This window comes from Drosophila ficusphila, unplaced genomic scaffold (assembly GCF_018152265.1).
Source record: "Drosophila ficusphila isolate 14025-0441.05 unplaced genomic scaffold, ASM1815226v1 contig_791, whole genome shotgun sequence".
Lineage (NCBI taxonomy): Eukaryota > Metazoa > Arthropoda > Insecta > Diptera > Drosophilidae > Drosophila > Drosophila ficusphila.
Window position 1 is genome coordinate 10,203,858 of NW_025064737.1, and position 20,366 is coordinate 10,224,223.

At 40.1% G+C, this 20,366-nt stretch overlaps 1 protein-coding gene across 3 annotated transcripts; it reads left to right on the forward strand.

Moving 5' to 3' along the window:
- The first annotated feature begins 1,361 nt into the window (after positions 1-1,361).
- Positions 1,362-18,928, forward strand: LOC108097931 (GATA-binding factor A). 3 transcript variants are annotated; one of them, XM_017200523.1, is made up of 4 exons: positions 1,362-2,113; positions 16,360-17,028; positions 17,090-17,366; positions 17,649-18,928. In XM_017200523.1, the coding sequence occupies exons 2-4, from the start codon at positions 16,519-16,521 to the stop codon at positions 18,335-18,337; spliced, it is 1,476 nt and encodes a 491-aa protein (XP_017056012.1). In that variant the 5' UTR covers positions 1,362-2,113; positions 16,360-16,518; the 3' UTR covers positions 18,338-18,928. The 3 variants fall into 3 exon arrangements, with proteins under 3 accessions (XP_017056012.1, XP_017056002.1, XP_017055991.1); XM_017200513.2 differs by lacking the exon at positions 1,362-2,113 and adding an exon at positions 12,232-12,726 and having other exon boundaries at positions 16,360-17,019; XM_017200502.2 differs by lacking the exon at positions 1,362-2,113 and adding an exon at positions 12,233-12,726.
- Positions 18,929-20,366: the final 1,438 nt, after the last annotated feature.

The window sequence follows — 20,366 nt, forward strand, 5'->3', positions numbered from 1 at the left end:
ATTGAAACTGCCCATTTTTCAGTGCTGACGAGTAATTAGTAAGACAAAAAATATCTTTATAAGGGTTTTTTTTTTTTTGGAAATGTGTCATTTGACAATCTCTTTAACATAATAAAAAAGATTCTTCACATGAGTCTTCATGGCGTGGATAAATGCCCCAAACATATCTTTTCAGATTACTCATTTATTATATGAATCATAATTTTAAACTTTTTCTTAAAGATAATATATTTTTTAATCATACCAGCACTGCCTTTTTGAAAGGCATGTATATGCGTCAACTAGTATTAAAAATGCTAAAATCAATCAAAATTTATATAAATGTTTTCAACTTATATCAAGTTTCTTTGTTGGATACAATAAGTTTAAAAAAAAAAAACTTAAAAATTTTATTTTTAGTTTCCAAGTTGGTGATAAGAAAATTAAATATTGAAGCGCCTACTAAGAGGCAAGAAAATATTTTTGTATACTCAAGTCTAGGCGATTAACAGAAGCAAATGTTGAAAAAATTCTAAACTTCTAAGATGTTTCTTAATATTTTTTTGGGCTGGTGAGTTTAACTGTTTAAACCTTAAGCAATTCAAGTGGCTTCACAATAGACGAATTATTTTCTCACTGAAAATCTTTTACTGCGCCAGCAATTAAAATTTATGCATCGAAACTAGCATTAACAGATTGCCTTATCTGCATTATGACAAATGAATGGCACAACTAATTTGTAAATCAAAAAGAATTTGTTTATTCTCACCTCTAAAGTTCGTTCCGATTGAATGTATGTAAATGGCATCAACTTAATGAAGACATTATCAGATAAATAAATCACAAGTGGGCGTTAAAGTTATAAATTGCAGGCCAGTACTAGAACGGGTATATAAGTAAGTGTATTTATTACATAGCCATTAATTGCGATGGGAGAAGAGTTATGAATGTGCCAATTAAAGAGCACATAAAGTTTGGATTTTACCTGCGGAAAAAAGAGCCTTGTCGTTATAGCTTTGATATTTGTAATTTATTTCTTTTATTAGCGCATATAATGGCTTTTAAATGGCGAAGGAGAGACATTGCGCATACGCCGCGTGAGCCAGCGCTAAAGTGGGCTGTCCCCAGAGAGTCGCCCCCTATCTCTTTCTCTCTCCCACTTTCCTGCTGACACACACCAATATCTAAACAGCAAATCAAGAAAACTTTTAATATGGCCACATTTCGATTAAGAAAGAGAGCGAGCAAACAGGATGGGCTATTAGGCGCGTAAGAGAGAGATCGCGATAGCAAGGCAACACCCACTTTTATATCGATAGCGACTGTTTGCGTGCGTGTGTGGGAAACCCGTTTGTTTGCCCGCGAGAGCGCTTCAGTTGCTCTCTTAGCGTACGTCCAACCGGAAGCCCAAAGGAAAACGCGCTCGCTCACTTACGCTCACTCCATCTTGTGCCGCTGTACGTGTGAGCCAGTGCTTCCCCATTCCAATCAGAACGCGCACACACACCAGCAAGTTGTACAAAACAAGGAGTCACCGTCGAATTTGAAATTCCTTGCCTTCAGTTGGATTTCGAACGTTTATGCGCGACACGCGAAACGCAGCGAACGAGGCGAGCGAAACGCGAATTTGCCGTCGCCAAAAAGCAAACAGTGATCTATAACCGAAAGCAAGTATCATCAATCAACCGAAACTGGAAAACTCACAGTTTTAATAGTCGCGTTTTGATTAATTAAACAAGTTTTCGGATGCCGCATCCATTTCATTGGCCATCTAACAGCTGCCAATATAAAAGTGTATCTGTGAGTGCTGTGATCTCCGTCTTTTTTTTCGGTACCCATCAATCTGTAAATTGCGTGTGATTTGTGGCGCTTTTGTTCAGACACCAGTATTCAAAATCAAATCAAACAGCGCACAAAACAAAAACTAACAAAACGTTCGCTGTGAAAACAATAAATGCGATTTAAAAGCAGTTCACATTTTCGTTTAACCACCCAACAAAAAGGCCATTAAGTGCCATAACTGCCAACTGGCATACGAATCTTGATTAGCATAAATCAAACAAAGCAATTGGTGAACCGCAGAGGAATCAAACGGAGGGAAAGAGACAGATATTCGCTGTTTGTCCCAAACTAAGTAAGTTGAAAGCTATATAAAAACCTTGTAGACATGCTAAAATGCATTATTTAAAATTTAAACGGTAACCATTTTCCTAAACTTATATTTTTACGGTGATTATACGATTTGTTAGCTTTATTTCACATTTATTTAATTATTAAGTGTACGTTCCCTTGCAACGAACAATATTTATCGAATTTCTGTACTATTTTTTTCAAAGTTCATAACGTAATCCAGTGGAAAAGTCAATTTATTATCATAATAGTTAAAAAAAATAATACTAAATTTGAAGAATCCTCTTTTAAGTATCACATTAACAACATTATTCTTACCTCTCCGTTCATGAACATAAAAAAATTAAGAAACTGGTTCCCAACTCCAGTGGCAACTCATTAGAGCGTTGTTAAATGCCACTCAATGATCGATTCCGATGATTGGCGAACTGCAACTCTGTGTGAAAACGGTTACAGCTTAAATTAGACATAAACAATATGATCTGTTGTATCAATTAGCTAAGCTAAAGCTCGACCACAACACAATCTTTATGGATCAACAATGAAATTAGCATCGGACTAATGTTGAACATGTAAAAACTACGTTAAGATACCGATCTATATAAACAAACTCGTTTGACGGTAATCTTTGATAACTTTGAAGGCAATCGCTTGAGATACAGCTACAGATATCCAGAAGCCGAAAGGGTGAAAGGTTCGTAAATTTGGTTCAAACGAAAAACGAATCATTTTCGATTGTGCCATTAGCAGCTCAGTGTATATCAAATTGAAATTGCCTTTGGTTTTGTGGTGTTTTTCAATAATTTAATTGAATTGTAATTTATGCGCTTGGGTTTTATATTCAGGCATTAACTGCCATAAAATATAGCAAGAAAAGCCATAAATTTCAAATCAACTTTTGAGCTGTCAAGCAATGGGGATAAGGGGTTGTCCCAGGGGAGGGTTTTGATATGAACTTGGCGTCCATTGGCAGTTGACATGAGAGCAGTTTTGTTTCGATTAGCTCCCCGTTGAAAGCCCGAATGTCAAAAATCTTTCAGGCTTCCATTTGGCTGGCCGTAATTGATGGGAGCAGCCAACCAGGTAGCAAAAGCAGCAAAGCCAGCTGAAAGCAGTTGAAAACGCCTGAAAACAGCTGAAAACTGAACTTGTTTCATGCTATTTTCAACACTTACTCGCAATGCCAGTAGTTGGCATAATTATTCGCACAATTGCACTGCAGATACATAAATTGCCGACTCGGGCCAACCCCAACAAAAGACTCCAGAACGAAACCTGGGAGAACAACGGACGGTCGTCATTAACATTCGAATTAACATTAACATTAGCTCGTATCACTATTCATTAGGGTCTCGTCTCAGTCCGGGACATGGCCGAAACTCTTTGGTAATGCACATAAATTAGAGCGAGGTGTAAGCAGCTGACAAAGAGGGAGGGCCAAAAAGGGGGGTCCGAGGAAGTGGCTTACAAAGAAGTGAAATTATTCCGCAACAATTAGGCATTTTAAATAGATTTTTGATTGCTCTCAAAGTGCTTTTATCGCCTTCTAACAAGTTGATTTAATTTGAATTCCCCGTTACCAAGTGAGAAAGTTTTTTTCTTGTAGATTTATTTATAACTCTGCACTTATAAATAATATTAAGCGAATGGTTTTATTTTTAGATACTTTTGGCAATGCGATTCGAACTGACCAGCTTTGACTTTTTTCTCCAAAGTGTTCCTAAAAACCCAGCAGTTATTTGTCGTTTGTTTTTGTTTTTATCTTTTGTTAAGATCAGTTATCCACCGGGGTTTTATCCTTGGAAATTAGTTCAAATACATAATAAAATGGCTTAATAAAAAAAAATCACGCTTTTGGAATCCTTATCTCGTTATCGACAAAAAGAAAACCTTGAACTAGAAATACTACTGCTTCTAAAATTCCAAATATCCTTGAACACCTTATCGAATTGGCAACCCTTTTATCATTATAACCTCTAGCCTTGGCCAGACCAATTAGCAGTGAAGTTATCCTGCAACCCTTTGCTACACTTTCACTTCCGAGCAGAGGCCACGGATCTGTCATCCTTCGTCAAGTCCTAACAAGTGCCACGCCATTCCTTCCATATAGCAATTAACTGCTGGCGCCACCACTAAGAGGACAACAGCAGCGGGAAGTGGAGGGCTCAATGGATGACCCAGACAGCCGAGTGGCCAGAGAATAGAGTCCCAGCGAGCCCGGCCATGTTGACAATGACACAACATGACGGCAGATTCCCGAATTCGGGAAAATATTGCAAAAAATGCCATAAAATCATTAGCTGGAGAACAGTAAAGTCCGGTCCGTAGGGGCCATAAAAGCAGGCCAAAGGCTAGCCAAACCTTTGCCCTTCTCCGCCCTCCGAGGTCGGAGGTCATGAGTCAAAGGCGCTGCGTGTGACCAGTGGCACAGGTTACATTTACAGGTTACAGGTTACATGATCCCTATGCCAGCCATCCAACCTCTGGGTTTCGTGGATGGATCTGTGTGCGTGTTTAAGCGCCTTTTAATTTATGACACTTTTATGAGACCAGCAAAACCCATAAAACTGAAATTGGCTTCAAACATCGGAGGGAAGGCCAAACAAAACTAGTTAAATGGCTCTAACTTTGTCTCCAGTTTGGCCCGATAGAATTTTTCGGGAAATTGCATCATAAATCTTAACCCAAAATGTTTAGCGAGGCCAAATCAAAGGTCATCGATGGTAAGGGTTTCCTGATTGCCAAAGGAATTTGTACATAACTAGTGCAGTAATATTTAGTTAGGTTATTTTAAATTTCAGGGAATTTAAATTCCATTTTGAATTCTTAAAAAAAAAAACAAAACCTCATGGCATTTTAAATTTGTATCTTAATTTGTATCTTATTACCAGTCACTACCAGTGTTTGATTTGTTAAATTTAGTATGATTAACTTAAAATTTTAGTTTAACATTTTTGGAAAATATTTAAGATACCTTTTTCCAACACCCTGACAACCCTGCTCGATCAACCCCCAGACTTAGCTCGCTGCGAATGCAAACTGCAACAAGCCAGCCTAATTATGCAATTTTAACACTCGCTCGCTCGCCAAGCTGACCACCGAGCGACCAACCTACACAGCACAATTCCAAGCGAACTGAACTGAACCCGTAGCCATGTCCATAACCATATTCATTCAGGTAGAGCTAGTTGAAATATTGCAGCACGCAAGTGGAAAGTGTATCGCCGGCAGGCCATGATAAATGCACTTTACCTCCAGCAGGTCAGCGGGCCAGAAACCCAGGACCCAATAGGAAGTACAGCTCTTGGGCTGGAGACCCATTGACCCAACGTCCTGGAAGTCCTGCCGTGAATTGCGAGACGGCGGCTAATTGCGTGTTAGCCAAGGACCTGGCCAGCAGATAGCAGATCCTGGCGAGGTCCTGGCACTTCTCGGTAGCCGGAAAACTGGCGTCAGCAGTCTGAGTTTCTTGCTGTGTGGGTTATGGAATATTTTTAGGTTGCTTCAGAAGGAGATATTTAAACGTTGAACAATATTCTTAAAATAAATATAATTTATTAAAAAATATTATTGCTCACTTGTTTAAGATATACAAAAATATTTTGATATTTAAATCGCAAAAGAATTTTAAATACCACATGTCGTATAAGTTTTATTCTACAGATATATTCTTATATCGCAATACGTATTAATCATTCATGGTGGCTATCATTGACTATAAGTCACCCACTGTTCTCCAATCCTTATCCGCAATATTGTTTACCAGTGGCGCAGATTAAATTGGAATCACACTGCCACATAAATCATAATTATAATTCTTAGCTGGATACAAAGAGTCGGCGCGATAAGGTTGCCATATTCAAGGCGATATCGCTATCAAGACGGGATTCTCAAATCGAGGCCGTTGGAAACCTTCGCGGAGGAGGCATAATCTCCGCACTTATCGTTGGGTCTTAGAGGAAGCTGTGTTCCACAACGATAAGTTCTGTTCGAGAAACAGATTTCGAATCCGCTAGCAGTTGGACCTTATCTCAGTATTTCTCAGGCTTTAAGTTCATTTGAGCCTCGGGACGGCGCCAATGTCTAATAAAAATAAAAACTTTCGAAAGCCCCCAAATGCACATTTTCCTTCTTCGACATTAGGTGGCCATAATTAATTAATTAAAGACTAGAAAAAATTAGGCGACATCGTTTCACAGTCAAGAGCGGCGATTAAATCTTGATTTTTCCACAGCAATTAATTCCTCGGCTTCTCTCTCTCTCTTTCTCTCGTTCTCTGTGTTTCTCTCTGATCTCACAAATGTAAATGTCACCCGGGAGAGGAAGGGAGAGGGAGAGGAGAGGGAGAAGACATAAGCCGCGCCGACGCCAAGACACTTAAAAGCTTTGGCCAGGGACCGACGGACCGCGGAATGGGGGCCCAATCAAGAGACACATTCGAGGCACATTCGAAGCACATTCCCCCGGAATCTGTCGGTCCGCGTGCCGAAAACTTGTCACTACCACTACACAGAGAAAAAATATGCTATAAAATATGACATTTTAAATAGTAGCACCTTTTAGGCTAGTTCCTTTAATGTGTAGAACATCAAGAATTAATAGCAATACTTAAATATACATTAAATAAGAAAATCTGCTGAACCCACAAACTTTTCATTAAAATTTCAAACTTATCATTCGGTAGCATTCAGCGAAACCATTCTAATAACAAATAAAATATTGCAAGCTATTTTCCTAAGTTCACTTTGTTTAACATTGTAAGTGAATCACTTGTCTTATAAAAAGTTGTGTATTTTTTTTTTACCTAATCAATTTGATTCTATGTCAAGCTGTTGTTGGTGTTCCAGTGTAGAAAACCAAAAAGGGACAGAACAAGAGGATTGGGGGAAACCTCTGTGGTATCCCAGTATCGGCAGAGATCAAAAGCCCTTCGGCAGGCTTAATTTAGACGCCATCTATGTATGCTCCACCGCAAAGGACTCTCGCCGAATCGAGTTCGTCGCTTGAGTCTTTCGTTATTCACACGCCCTGTGGCCCAAAAAAAACCATAAAGAAACGAAAAGAGCCAGCATAAGAGTGCGCTCATAGTGAGTGAGCATAGATACGCGTATCTCCATGGTAATTAATTACAAAACAAAATGCACAAGCAAATGAAGCATTATCGGTACAAAAGTTGCAATAAGTCACCATTTCCGCCATCAGTTCCCCGCCGAAGGCAACTTGATAAGCGATTGCCTTAGTGCGCCTCTATCCTCGGCGATGTTTATAGACTGACACACACTCAAAATCAGCGATTGGAACAATCATCAGTGCGGGGGACGGAGAGAAGGGGAAGGGCGGAGCGGCCTCACTTATCTTTCCATATTCAAATTGAGTTCTTCGCTAGTTCTCCAACTTTAATTTTTTTGTTGTTCAGGAATTTGTAAGTAGCCGTCGCACTTCAATTGCGTTTTAGTTGCTATGTCAAGTGCCTCCTTGAAGTGAGTGCGGGTCGGGAATGGGGAAAAGTGGGGGTGCCACATCGAAAAGTGGAGCTCGGGGAGTTACTTTGATGGGTAACTGCGGCGATTGTTTGAAAAGAACCCTAATGGCACTGCGATAACGAAAGCAGGCCGGAACCTTTGTGGCGCTAGTAAAATTACTAAGCCGTTTGGTTCAGACACTTTTTGTACAATAACCTAATAACTAATTTTCATTTTCATTGGGGTACTTTACAATGCTTTACAGTCAGTCATTTGCATTGAATAACAATTTGCATTGAAACCATAACAATCGAAATTCACATATAAAAAAAATAATTTGTATTAATCAGTTTCTTCAATGAGTCAATAATAAAAGCAAATATTTGGAAAAACGAGTGGATTTTTTATTACCATTGACCCAACGTCCTGGAAGTCCTGCCGTGAATTGCGAGACGGCGGCTAATTGCGTGTTAGCCAAGGACCTGGCCAGCAGATAGCAGATCCTGGCGAGGTCCTGGCACTTCTCGGTAGCCGGAAAACTGGCGTCAGCAGTCTGAGTTTCTTGCTGTGTGGGTTATGGAATATTTTTAGGTTGCTTCAGAAGGAGATATTTAAACGTTGAACAATATTCTTAAAATAAATATAATTTATTAAAAAATATTATTGCTCACTTGTTTAAGATATACAAAAATATTTTGATATTTAAATCGCAAAAGAATTTTAAATACCACATGTCGTATAAGTTTTATTCTACAGATATATTCTTATATCGCAATACGTATTAATCATTCATGGTGGCTATCATTGACTATAAGTCACCCACTGTTCTCCAATCCTTATCCGCAATATTGTTTACCAGTGGCGCAGATTAAATTGGAATCACACTGCCACATAAATCATAATTATAATTCTTAGCTGGATACAAAGAGTCGGCGCGATAAGGTTGCCATATTCAAGGCGATATCGCTATCAAGACGGGATTCTCAAATCGAGGCCGTTGGAAACCTTCGCGGAGGAGGCATAATCTCCGCACTTATCGTTGGGTCTTAGAGGAAGCTGTGTTCCACAACGATAAGTTCTGTTCGAGAAACAGATTTCGAATCCGCTAGCAGTTGGACCTTATCTCAGTATTTCTCAGGCTTTAAGTTCATTTGAGCCTCGGGACGGCGCCAATGTCTAATAAAAATAAAAACTTTCGAAAGCCCCCAAATGCACATTTTCCTTCTTCGACATTAGGTGGCCATAATTAATTAATTCGTCGCACTTCAATTGCGTTTTAGTTGCTATGTCAAGTGCCTCCTTGAAGTGAGTGCGGGTCGGGAATGGGGAAAAGTGGGGGTGCCACATCGAAAAGTGGAGCTCGGGGAGTTACTTTGATGGGTAACTGCGGCGATTGTTTGAAAAGAACCCTAATGGCACTGCGATAACGAAAGCAGGCCGGAACCTTTGTGGCGCTAGTAAAATTACTAAGCCGTTTGGTTCAGACACTTTTTGTACAATAACCTAATAACTAATTTTCATTTTCATTGGGGTACTTTACAATGCTTTACAGTCAGTCATTTGCATTGAATAACAATTTGCATTGAAACCATAACAATCGAAATTCACATATAAAAAAAATAATTTGTATTAATCAGTTTCTTCAATGAGTCAATAATAAAAGCAAATATTTGGAAAAACGAGTGGATTTTTTATTAGTTAAAAAATTTAAGTTTATTTCACTGTAAAGTTGTGTACTTTTATTGCCACTCAACTGCATCTATTTGAACTAACAAATCTGCTCAAGTCTTTATACTTATAACTAAAATTAAAATGCGTTGCATATAAAGATAGGTAGAATTCTTATATTTATTCTAAGTGCCATAGTGATAATTATAATCGACTGCAAATGCTACCAAAAAGCTTTTCCACTCACCGTTGAATCTCAAAATGCACACTTGACTTGCCCAACTGGTGATGGAAATGCCATCAAAGAACCTTAACCTTATAAAACCGCTCCCTCTCAAAACCCCCTGCCCCCTCCCTTGACTAGATGCATTTGCGACATTAAAGACGAACCAATGTCCATAATTACAAGCCTCAAACTGCCTAAAACACTCAAAGGCCGCGGGCCAAGTATGTCTTCGTCTGGCGGACGACAGCTGGAAGATTCTCATAATTACGCATAAAGAAAGAAATAAACATACAAATTTGAATAAAAACGATATAACCGCAGAGACATCGCAGCCGCAGTCGCAGAGGTTGGGGTTGAATCCGAATCTTTGGATCTCTGAATCTGAGGCTGCCCTGGCGCACTTCGGCATTAAGAATCGAACCACAAATCCACTTAAAATCACTACAAAAACCAATAAAGATTGCTTTCATCTTCGCCGAGAGGGGAAAAAAGACACCGATGATGGCGATGACGATCAATGGGAATTGTGATTATCGAGATGCAAAGTACCCGAGAGTAAGACTTCATTGGGTTTTCCCTTTTTCGAGGGTTGGGGAGAAAGTGGAAGAAAGGGGTGGATAGCGGTGACGCCACTTTGAAAACTCTGGCGACATTTCCCCCACTCCAAAAACGAAATCGATGAAGGTTTTCCCTTTGGACTAAAAGGAAGGATTAGAGTGGAGCCAGAACAATTATCATTTGTCTGCGTGTTATCAGGAGCTCAATGGACTCGAGAATCGCTCTCCTGCACTTTCTCCAGAGAGCCTATCCTCTGGTGGTTTTCCCATTTCCAGGAAAGCGCGTGCCAGTTCCATGCCATTCCGCGCATTCAGCCCGATAAGCTCCATAAAAAACTTTATCGCCCGCTCCACCTTCAACTTGGAGTCGCGGCCAGATCGTGTGGATGATCACATTAACGGTCTGGCGCATGATATATAAAGCTGTTCACAAATTAAGGTCCATTAGCGCAGCAGGATGTGTCAGCGCGGATTGAAATATGCGCATGTCCCGCCCCTTCCCTCCTTCTCCTCCTTCGAAAAAAACCCCCACCCCTGCGGTTTTTGTTTTGACATCTTTCGTACCTCCTCACCTTCCACTGGCTTTCTGACTGACTTTCCTCGCCCTGCTTTTGTTTTATTTTCTTTTGTTGCTGTTTTTTCCCTTTCTGCCACTTTTGCTTTGCATTTTAATGGAGCGGATCTGGCCTTTCGCCCTCTCACTCCCTCGCTCATCGAGAACCTTTTCTTGTTTTGGCCGATTGCCAGAAAATAAGGCAAATTGCTTGATTAATGACGTCGCCTGGGGTCTCCGGTTGCCTTCCGAATGATTTGTGGTCGAGTTGTGTTTCCGAATTAGCAACCTAATGGTTCGGTCTGAACCCAGGCTAAAACTAGAATTGTTTTTACTCATGAAACATAAAGGAAATCTTCAGTGAATTACTATACATAAATAGAACGCAAATTACATGAGTTTTTAATGTACAAATTATTGGTTTGGCTTTTTCATACACATTACTACTGACTTCTAGTCATTTAAATAGGAGGGAAATAATTAAATAAGTTTTACACGAAATACAAAGTAATTAAATATTTTGACAAAAACTTATTTATCAATTGTGGTTAAAAATTAAATTTCTTAGAAACATTATTCACATTACTTATCTTTACGCACTTATCTGTCGTATTAACGTAGGGCTATAAGAATGTCGAACCCTTACTCCTCCTCCAAAGAATTTATGTAATTTCCCCTGACGTAGTTGCGATTTGAGTCATCTGGATTAATCGCCTACCATTAAGAGATATATAAACAGAAACACACACATGGATGAGCGATCAATTAATCCGAGCCTGTCGAGATCCTGTGATCCTTTCCCGGGGACAGACACACGCCCAGGCAATTTAATGAGCTGCTGACAATGGGCCGGGCCTTCAGTGCCCACAATCTCGCCTCGGTTTTTGATTCTCATACACACAAGAAAAATAATATCATTTTCAAGTGGAGATACACTTGAGGAAATAGGTAGGTACTTAGGTAGGTACTTAAGTTTTTTTATGCCAACATATAAAATTTGTTAGTTAATATCCAAAAAATGTATAATATATAAAAAGAAGCTATAGATTTTTTTAAATAAAAACAATTTTAGTTAGTTATTAATATGAAACTTTTACAAGTTTTAACATTCCTTCAAACTATGGAAGCAAACAAGGAAAAGATCTTTATGATAATTTCTTCCTGTGTACGATCCGGGATAGAAATGGGTATAGGATTCTGGATTGGGGTCTAGAAAAGCGGATTAGAGGGCCGAGTGGTAGAGTGCCTACCGTTCCGGGTCTCAAGTGCGGACCTGCTTCAATTTACCGGCTCAAGTGTGCGGGACATCATTTTTCAATACTTACATGAAATTGACTAATTTTCGAGTCAGCGCCTCTGCCGGCGTCTCTGCCGAAGCTGGCATCGTGAAATGCACCTACAAATTTTTACCTGTCAACTGAGTGCATCTCGCTCCCGCCCATGGAAGTTGGTTGACATATCCAAAGCGGATGAGAGGGAGAGAGCGGAGCGACGACGGACTGCCCATTGATGAAATTGACTTTTTATGTTGTTGCCGTTGACTTCTTGCCGATATGCTGCCGGCTTCGCAGTCGCTGCCTGCGTTGACGCCGACGCCAACGCCTGGAACTGGATCTGGATATTTGGGATTAAGTTTTGTTTACTTCGGGGAGTTTTTTAGTTTGTTTGCTCGCCTCAAGGAATTCAGATCGTTGTGCTCTCGCTCTCAAAAAAAAAAGAACAATTAAAAAGAAGAACACAGAAACAAAAGCCCCGGAATCGGTTAAGTGCTCGTAAATGGATTAAAACGAAATTTATTGCTTTATAGGCCACATTAATCAAATGTCTTACAACAAGGCCCATAAAATGCCATATAAATAATAAACAAACTTCGTGTAAAAGTGCAATAAAACATTCCGAACTTGTTGCAATTAATCTGAATGCATTTGTGAAACGATAATTTATTTACACTTTGCAACGACACCGTCATTTTCAATAACCATAGCTATACAGAATCGAATCAATATATCCGTATCGGAAGCCCAATCCGAATCGCTTTCAACCTCAACTTGAACTGAGCTGCGTGCGTGGCCCATTAATCATTCTAAAACGAGCTGCGAATCGCGAATTTTTCAAACATAAATCATGGGCATCTTGCTGAGTGATGGCGATGTAAGTTCAACTCACGTTTTTCAAGTTCTCGTAATTATGTCGCCGAACATGTGCTGCAGCTTCCTTTTTGGCTGGGGTATTACGTCCAGAGCTTTAATTAATTATTTTAAGCATTTTATTTTAAAAAATGTAAGAGCGTTTTTTTGTCAAAACTTATTGTGCTCCACCTTTTAAAAATAAATACTATTTTAATACATTTTGTCCAGATAAATAGCGTTACGAATATAGAAACATGGAACATATTAAATAAATAGATTGAGTCCCAATAACAGAACTAGGCATAATATCCAGTATCAGTTTCATGTGTCAGTATATATCTTTTAACCAAGTAAATAGTTTATCAGATTAATTAGTTTCAAATCAACTTTAATAACTCCTTAATCTTGTAGTAAAATTATTTTCCTCTTATAAGATGAGCCTTGACAGGCGGCAAACTTAAATGGTGCAACGATTAGGCAAAAACAAAATCCAAAACCGAAACAAGCAGCCGCTAAGGAAAAGGGGGAAGGGGAGGGAAGAGGATAGGAGAAAGCGAGGAGAGAGCCTGGAATAGCGAAGATCAATGAATGAATGAATGATTCAAGTGGAGTTGGCTGAAGTGGAGGAGAGTGGAAAGGAGTGGAGAGAGGAAAACAGGATCCTCCACTTGACGGCAGAGCGCCAGCTTAAGAGCGGGAAAAAACCAAGACATAAACACTCAAAGCGCCGCTCATCCTCGGTCTCCACTTATCCTCTGCCCCCATCCTCCTTGGATCCTCCTGCTTCTGGCTCTTCTGTTTTCTTTTTACCCGGCCATTCCCGCTCAAGTGGTTTTCTCTGTTTGTTTTTGTTCCTTCATCTGCGGTGACAAATTATTAACGTTATACTTGGTATAGGTATCCTTATTTGTTGTTCTTCTTTTATGCACTTAAAAAATATTTTAAAACTCCTTTGAAAATAATATTTCAAGACAAAGTAGAAGCTGAAATATCTTAAATGGTTTCCTAAACAATAAAAACAAAATTTATAAACAGAATATTTACATTCTTAAACAATTGTAAACAAGATGTTAGGAATTCTCAAAAGGTTTTCAATTTTTTTGAGTGCACTTTAATGAAATTAATTTTTATGGCTGTTTATTTGAATTCCTCGCCTCTTTTAAGGGATTTCGCGGTTTGTCCCTTTTGCTGATCGCTTTTTAATAAGCGCCAAAGCGCCCTCTCCCTCACTCGCACATTGGACTGCTCCATACGTCATGATCCCTTCGAGTCGTTCGCCCATCCTTTTGGCCTTTTGCGCCTGCCTTGTTGACAATTTTTCGTGTGGTCGCCGCCTGCTTTGATCTCGCCCTGCGACTTCCAGGCCGGCTTAACTCCATCGCCATCGCATCTCTCACTCGGCGCTCTCTTTGATCGAGTGATCTTAAGAGGGGGGAGCGACGTCATTATGCACGCGTGGTCAACTCTTTGATTGCCCCCGTCTCTGCCCGTCCCTTTCGCACGCATGGCTGGCTGGAATTTGAGGAATTGCAGCCGAAATTGCTGCACTGATCTTCACCTATGTGCGTATGTATCCCCTTCTCGCTCTCGCAATTAATTTGTTTTGACAGTTGCGTGTTGGGTCTTAAATATTATTGCTCATACGTCATGTTGCACTCAATCAATACGAATCAATATCTTATAATTTAACGCCGTTTTGAATTTACTTCGAGGACTTTTTCCAAATTTAAAAAAAAAATATAAACATTCGAAATTTAAACAAATGTGAATGGTAAAAACAAAAAACATGCACTTAAAACGAATATAAAAAGCACGTGCGATACAGAGAACATAATAAAAATGTGTCGGCAATACAAATTGTTCAATTAATCGATAGGAATAAAAACAATATATATTGTTATGGTGGTTTATTAATTATACCACTTCAGGTGATCCAAATATATTGACTTTAGAGTGCTCGTAAAGAATAATTTAACCATTAAACTCTTAACTACAGTTTACGACCAAAAATCTTGTTAAGTTTTAGAATAAATTTATAGCGTACGCTTTTTATTGCACTAGACATAGTTTTAATCTCTTAAATAATTGCAATGCGTTGCTTAAATTGCCGGCGGCTTTTTAATCCCCAGATCCCTTGCCTCGATTTCTTGTTCAACAACTTGACTTCGTGCGATTACATTGAACTGCAATTTAAAATCTTTTAATTTCATGAATATTGCCCAAACTTTGCCATTCCCAATCCCCCGCCCCTTAAGTGGCCATCTGTTTACAAATCAAATTTATTTGCTCCCCCCTCGAGGCGAACTGGAATGGGGAAAATTAAAAATTTCATACATCATCGCATTAAATTTGTGGGATAAGATAAAGACGTCAAATGTTTTTTCTTTTTTTCGATGCGTTGTGGCTGGCTGTAAAGGCAATTTAAAAAAATATTCGAATATATCCGCATAAATAAAAATATGCAATTGGCGCCTTAATTGAAATCGATGTGAAGCACAGATTTCGATGATCGCTGTCGGTTTTCGTTATTGTTGTTGCTGGTGCTTTGGCTGTTGAACTTTTCTGAAATAGAAATACAAAAAAACTGAATCTGAATACAATTAAAGTGTATGTGGGTGAAACAGCTAAAGCCACTTGAAGCCTTCTCCCTCATTTGGTGCAAAAATGTTGAATGAACAATGAAAATTTTTTATGAAATATCAAAACAATCGTAAAGATTTAAAACGAATTGGAATTTTTGTTGTTAGGTAGACGATTTGTAATTAGTAAATTTTTGCCTTCATTTACATTCAGTAAAACATCAAATCCTTCGAATGCTGTACTTTGCCTATCACTACTTTATGGAATCATATTAACGTAATTCCCAGTTTATTTTTTTTAAATAAGTACCGAGTGCCTGAGAATGACACTTTGTGGCCAGTCCCTCCCACTCCTCCTCACCGAAAACGAAGTGCCTACGCACCAGATAAGTGCTGCGAAGCCAAAGATACAGATGCACAAACTCACGGATGCCAAGATACACGAGCAGTTTGAGATGCAGAGAGCGCCATTAATTCGAGATGGTAACCGAAAGGGCGCAGTCCGGGAAAACGGGTTCCCATTCGGTGGAGGAGGAGGAGGAGAAGGGGTAGGGGGTAGAGCAGTCGCAGGAGTTGCAGTCAGAAACAAAACCAAAATGGCTGCCGGCCAAGGGGAGTTTCCCAAGAGCCAGAGCATCCAATGGCAGACCCTGAACGAAAGAGACAGAAAAGGGAGTTGGGGAGAGGGGAGTTGAAAGGAAAGAATTGGTATATGGCCTCTAAGAGAAGTCCATAGTATTAAAGTTCTTTAAATACATTTTTGAAACCTATTTCGTTTAATAGCCCCAGTTGCACTATTACTATTTTATTGTCCTTTTAGTTTTATTTTTATGCATGTGCAACACTACTAAATATTAATACCATATTTTAAATAAATTGTTGTAGAACTAAAACAAAATGTGACGTTCTTCTATGGAATAGGTAGCTTCTATATATTCTATATAAAGTAGTTTTACGTATGTTGACCATTTTCTTTATAAACCTTTTTATCCATTTTTGCAACAGTCTTCTTATTAAATAATTTTTAATTTTTAACTTTTAACTAATAACGTATCATTACTCTCTTTTCTTTGCAGTCCACATCGGATCAGCTGTCGAGCCGCGACTATCCGCACTTCAGCGGTGACCTTCAGAACGTGACGTTTCCGGTTGCCTCCGCATCCACATCCGCATCGTCATCGTCATCCGCATCCACATCCGCCTCCGTGTCAGCCTCGCACGCCGCGGCCGTAAAGATGTACCACAGCAGCGCCGTAGCGGCGTACACGGATCTGGCTGCCGCCGGGAGTGCGGCAAGTGCCGGAGTGGGAGTGGGAGTCGGGGTGTCTGGCTATCACCAGCAGGCGGTGAACGCTCCGGTTTATGTGCCCTCCAATAGACAGTACAACCACGTGGCCGCGCATTTCGGAAGTGCAGCTGCACAGAATGCCTGGACCACGGACAGTTTTGGATCTGCGCATGCGCAGCTGCCTGCGCAGTTCTACTCGCCCAATGCCGCCGTAATGATGGGCTCCTGGCGCAGTGCCTACGATCCGTCGGGATTCCAGCGATCCTCGCCCTACGAAAGTGCCATGGATTTCCAGTTTGGCGAGGGACGAGAGTGCGTCAACTGCGGCGCCATATCGACTCCCTTGTGGCGACGGGATGGCACTGGCCACTATCTGTGCAACGCCTGCGGACTGTACCACAAGATGAACGGAATGAACCGGCCGCTGATCAAACCCAGCAAGCGCCTGGTGAGTGCCGTGAGTAATCCCCTCCAGATCCTCTCTAGATTCGGTTTTAACCATTGTGTTTCCCTTTTAGACGGCCACTAGGAGATTGGGATTGTGTTGCACGAACTGCGGCACCCGCACCACGACACTTTGGAGGCGCAACAATGATGGGGAACCGGTGTGCAATGCCTGTGGTTTGTACTACAAGTTGCACGGAGTCAACAGGCCACTGGCCATGCGGAAGGATGGCATCCAGACAAGGAAGCGAAAGCCCAAGAAGACTGGCAGTGGTTCAGCTGGCGGAACGGGCTCTGGATCGGGATCCAGCTCCACTTTGGAGGCCATCAAGGAGTGCAAGGAAGAGCACGGTGAGTTGCGAAGACAGATGTTTACTTTAGAAATATATCTAACAAGTTATAGTTCCTTTTGTTCAGTTTATCATGGTTTTTCAGAAAATCTCAATTTAAGCTATTATATTATGTGAAATTTTATTAAGATTAGAAAGTAGAAATCAAGAGAGAAATTGAACTTATATACAAATCTAAAAGATATAATTTTACCCATGTGATTTTTCTTAGATAACTGTGATGTTCTTTTCCCTGAGATTGTAAACGAAACTAATTCCATACTTTTGTTCTTTCCCCCAACAGATCTCAAGCCTTCTCTGAGTCTGGAGCGGCACAGCCTCAACAAGCTGCACTCCGACCTCAAGAGCACGGCCAGCAGTAGCAGCTCCCTGATGGCGCATCACAATGCGCAGCAGCAGCAGCAGCAACAACAGCAACAGCAGCAGCAACAACAGCAGCAGCAGCAGCAACACCAGCAGTGCTTTCCCCACTACGGACAGGCGACGACGCAGCAGCAGCACCAGCAACATGGCCACGGGATGACCCCCAGCTCCAGTCAATCCCAGCTGAGTGCTCGTCAGCTGCACGGAGCGACGGGATCGCAGCTCTACACCACAGGGAGCAGTTCCGGGGGAGGCAGTGCGTCCGCCTACACGTCGCACAGTGCCGAAACGCCGACGCTGAGCAATGGCACCCCATCGCCCCACTACCAGCACCACCATCACCTGGGCGGATCCCATGGTCACCATGTGACCGCGGCGGCCCATCATCATCTGCACGCCGCAGCTGCTGCCGCTGCTTATGGAGTGAAAACGGAGGCGAGTGCCACGAACTACGACTATGTGAACAACTGCTACTTTGGCGGCACCTTTGGTCCGCTGGGAGGAGCTGCATCCTCGGCGGCGATGGCGGGCGGAGCGGCCAGCGAGTTGGCCGGCTATCATCACCAGCACAACGTCATCCAGGCGGCCAAGCTGATGGCCACCTCGTAAGGTCGTAAGATACCATAGTTGGACGCCTCCTCCGTGATGTGATCTCCCTCCTCCTCAGAAACTGCACCCTAACTTGAAGCCCACGCTGGAATCATTGCATTGAAAAGACTTTAGACATTAGTCCCATTCAGCACTGTTTGCGATTTCTGTATCTTAAGGTTTAACAAAATCATAATATATATAAAACTAACTTCTCCGGAAAGATATTAATTCTATTATGATTTGGTCAAAACCTAATAGAAATGGAAAATGCAAATGGGTTGTTATTAGTTTTAAATGTGCCTAACTGGCATCTAGTTTATAATTCGTGTAAATAACTAATAGCAATTCTCGTTGTACAAATATACGTTTATGTGTGTGTGCTTATCCATGGAGTTATATGTATGTGTGTGTACAGATATTGTTTATCGCTTCGTTTATAATGTAGTTCCATATAGTTCTTTATCATAACTCTTGTTCAACTAGCTTAAATATTCTCTGTGTATTCCGCACTTCCCCGCCCACCCACTTCATAGAACATTTAGTAATAGTACTTAGAGACGTAATATTATTATAATTTCCTCCTTTAAATATCCACGCTAAATAAAGATTGTATTAAAATAAATATAAAATAATGAATTTTTATCTTTGGAGCCTATTTATAAAAAATTTAAAATAAAAAAATGATATTTTTATTTTAAAGATCTTTTAAAAATGTTCAGGCTTTCGGCTCATAATAATATATACATACATAAAATGGTTTTATGTACATCAGCTTTTAGTCAGGTATTGAACTGATGTCAAATATTTTGCCTACTTTTTTGCTGAAATTACTTACCTTAAATTTCATTGTACATTTGCAGAGGTTATTATAATTGCAGTCAGAAGTTTGCAACGCAGTGACGGAGACACCTCAGACCCCACAAATAATATATATTCTTGATCAGCATCACGATCTGATTCTAACTAAACGTGTACAACTTTTTGTAAAGTTTCAGCATGGCCACGGAGAGACCTCCGCCTGCCTGTTTCTATGTTAACTAGTCTCTCAGTTGTAAAGCTATCTTGCTGAAACTTTACCAAAAGTTATGTAGTTATTGTTCGCACTATATATGTAAGTAGGAACGTTCCGGATCGGGCGACTATATAGAGGGAGAGAGAGAGAGAGAGAGCAACAGCACATTTGTATGAGCCCCCACAAGTATATTACAAATTCGGTAGTTTTAGTTTATTTTACAAAATTTTTACATAATTTAGTTTAAATATTCCTAAGGCTTATACTACACATTTTAAGACAATCCATGTCTTGTGAGTCTTAAATGCGAGTCTAGTCAATTAACTATTTTTAAATTTAAAATCCATCGCTGATTCCTCGTTAGCTGCCTATGCTGATGCCATGTGCATTTCCTCAATGAGTTGGGAGACCAGTTTGCAGCAGGCCTTCTGTCTGTTCTTCGCCATCCCCACAATTATAAAATAAGGTTAACGAATACATTAGATATCATAAGTTAATTTTGTATTTTTTTTTTTGCGCTTTTGTTCAATTAATGATGCATCCCTTTCCGAATTTCCAAAACATGGTTTTGCTTAAAATGGACCAAAGTTCACTAATTCTAAGTCCATAACTTTTCTTACTTCACATTTTAAAGTGGCATGCCTCTCAAAGTAATTTTGTTTCGTTGATTTTATATACATAAAAAGTTTAATTAATTTGTATAAAAATCGACTATATCGATTCTATATTTAAAATATAGAAAAATAAATAATCGTCATTACTTTAATGTTGTTAAGTCTTTATGCATTTTGCTCGACATTTGTGGTGACTGCAATGCAATATCGTCATTTTGAAAGTTTTTATTGAAAATAATCTCATTTAACAATTCAATAAAATAATATTTTTTTTGGCATAACCTCCGCCAAAATGCAAGCCCTTTTCAAAACGGTTTATTGACAGGTTAATCGGTCAATGCCACAACGGCGCCTGCAATCAAAATACAAGCTAAAACCGAGTGAAAAACGATAAAATTAGGGGCGTGATCTGCATACCGAG

Coding starts and splice junctions, on each gene's coding strand:
- LOC108097931 (XM_017200502.2), top strand. CDS start 12,700: ATGGGCATCTTGCTGAGTGATGGCGAT. Junction 12,727..16,359: donor TCTTGCTGAGTGATGGCGAT/GTAAGTTCAACT, acceptor TTTTCTTTGCAG/TCCACATCGGATCAGCTGTC. Junction 17,029..17,089: donor GCAAGCGCCTGGTGAGTGCC/GTGAGTAATCCC, acceptor TTTCCCTTTTAG/ACGGCCACTAGGAGATTGGG.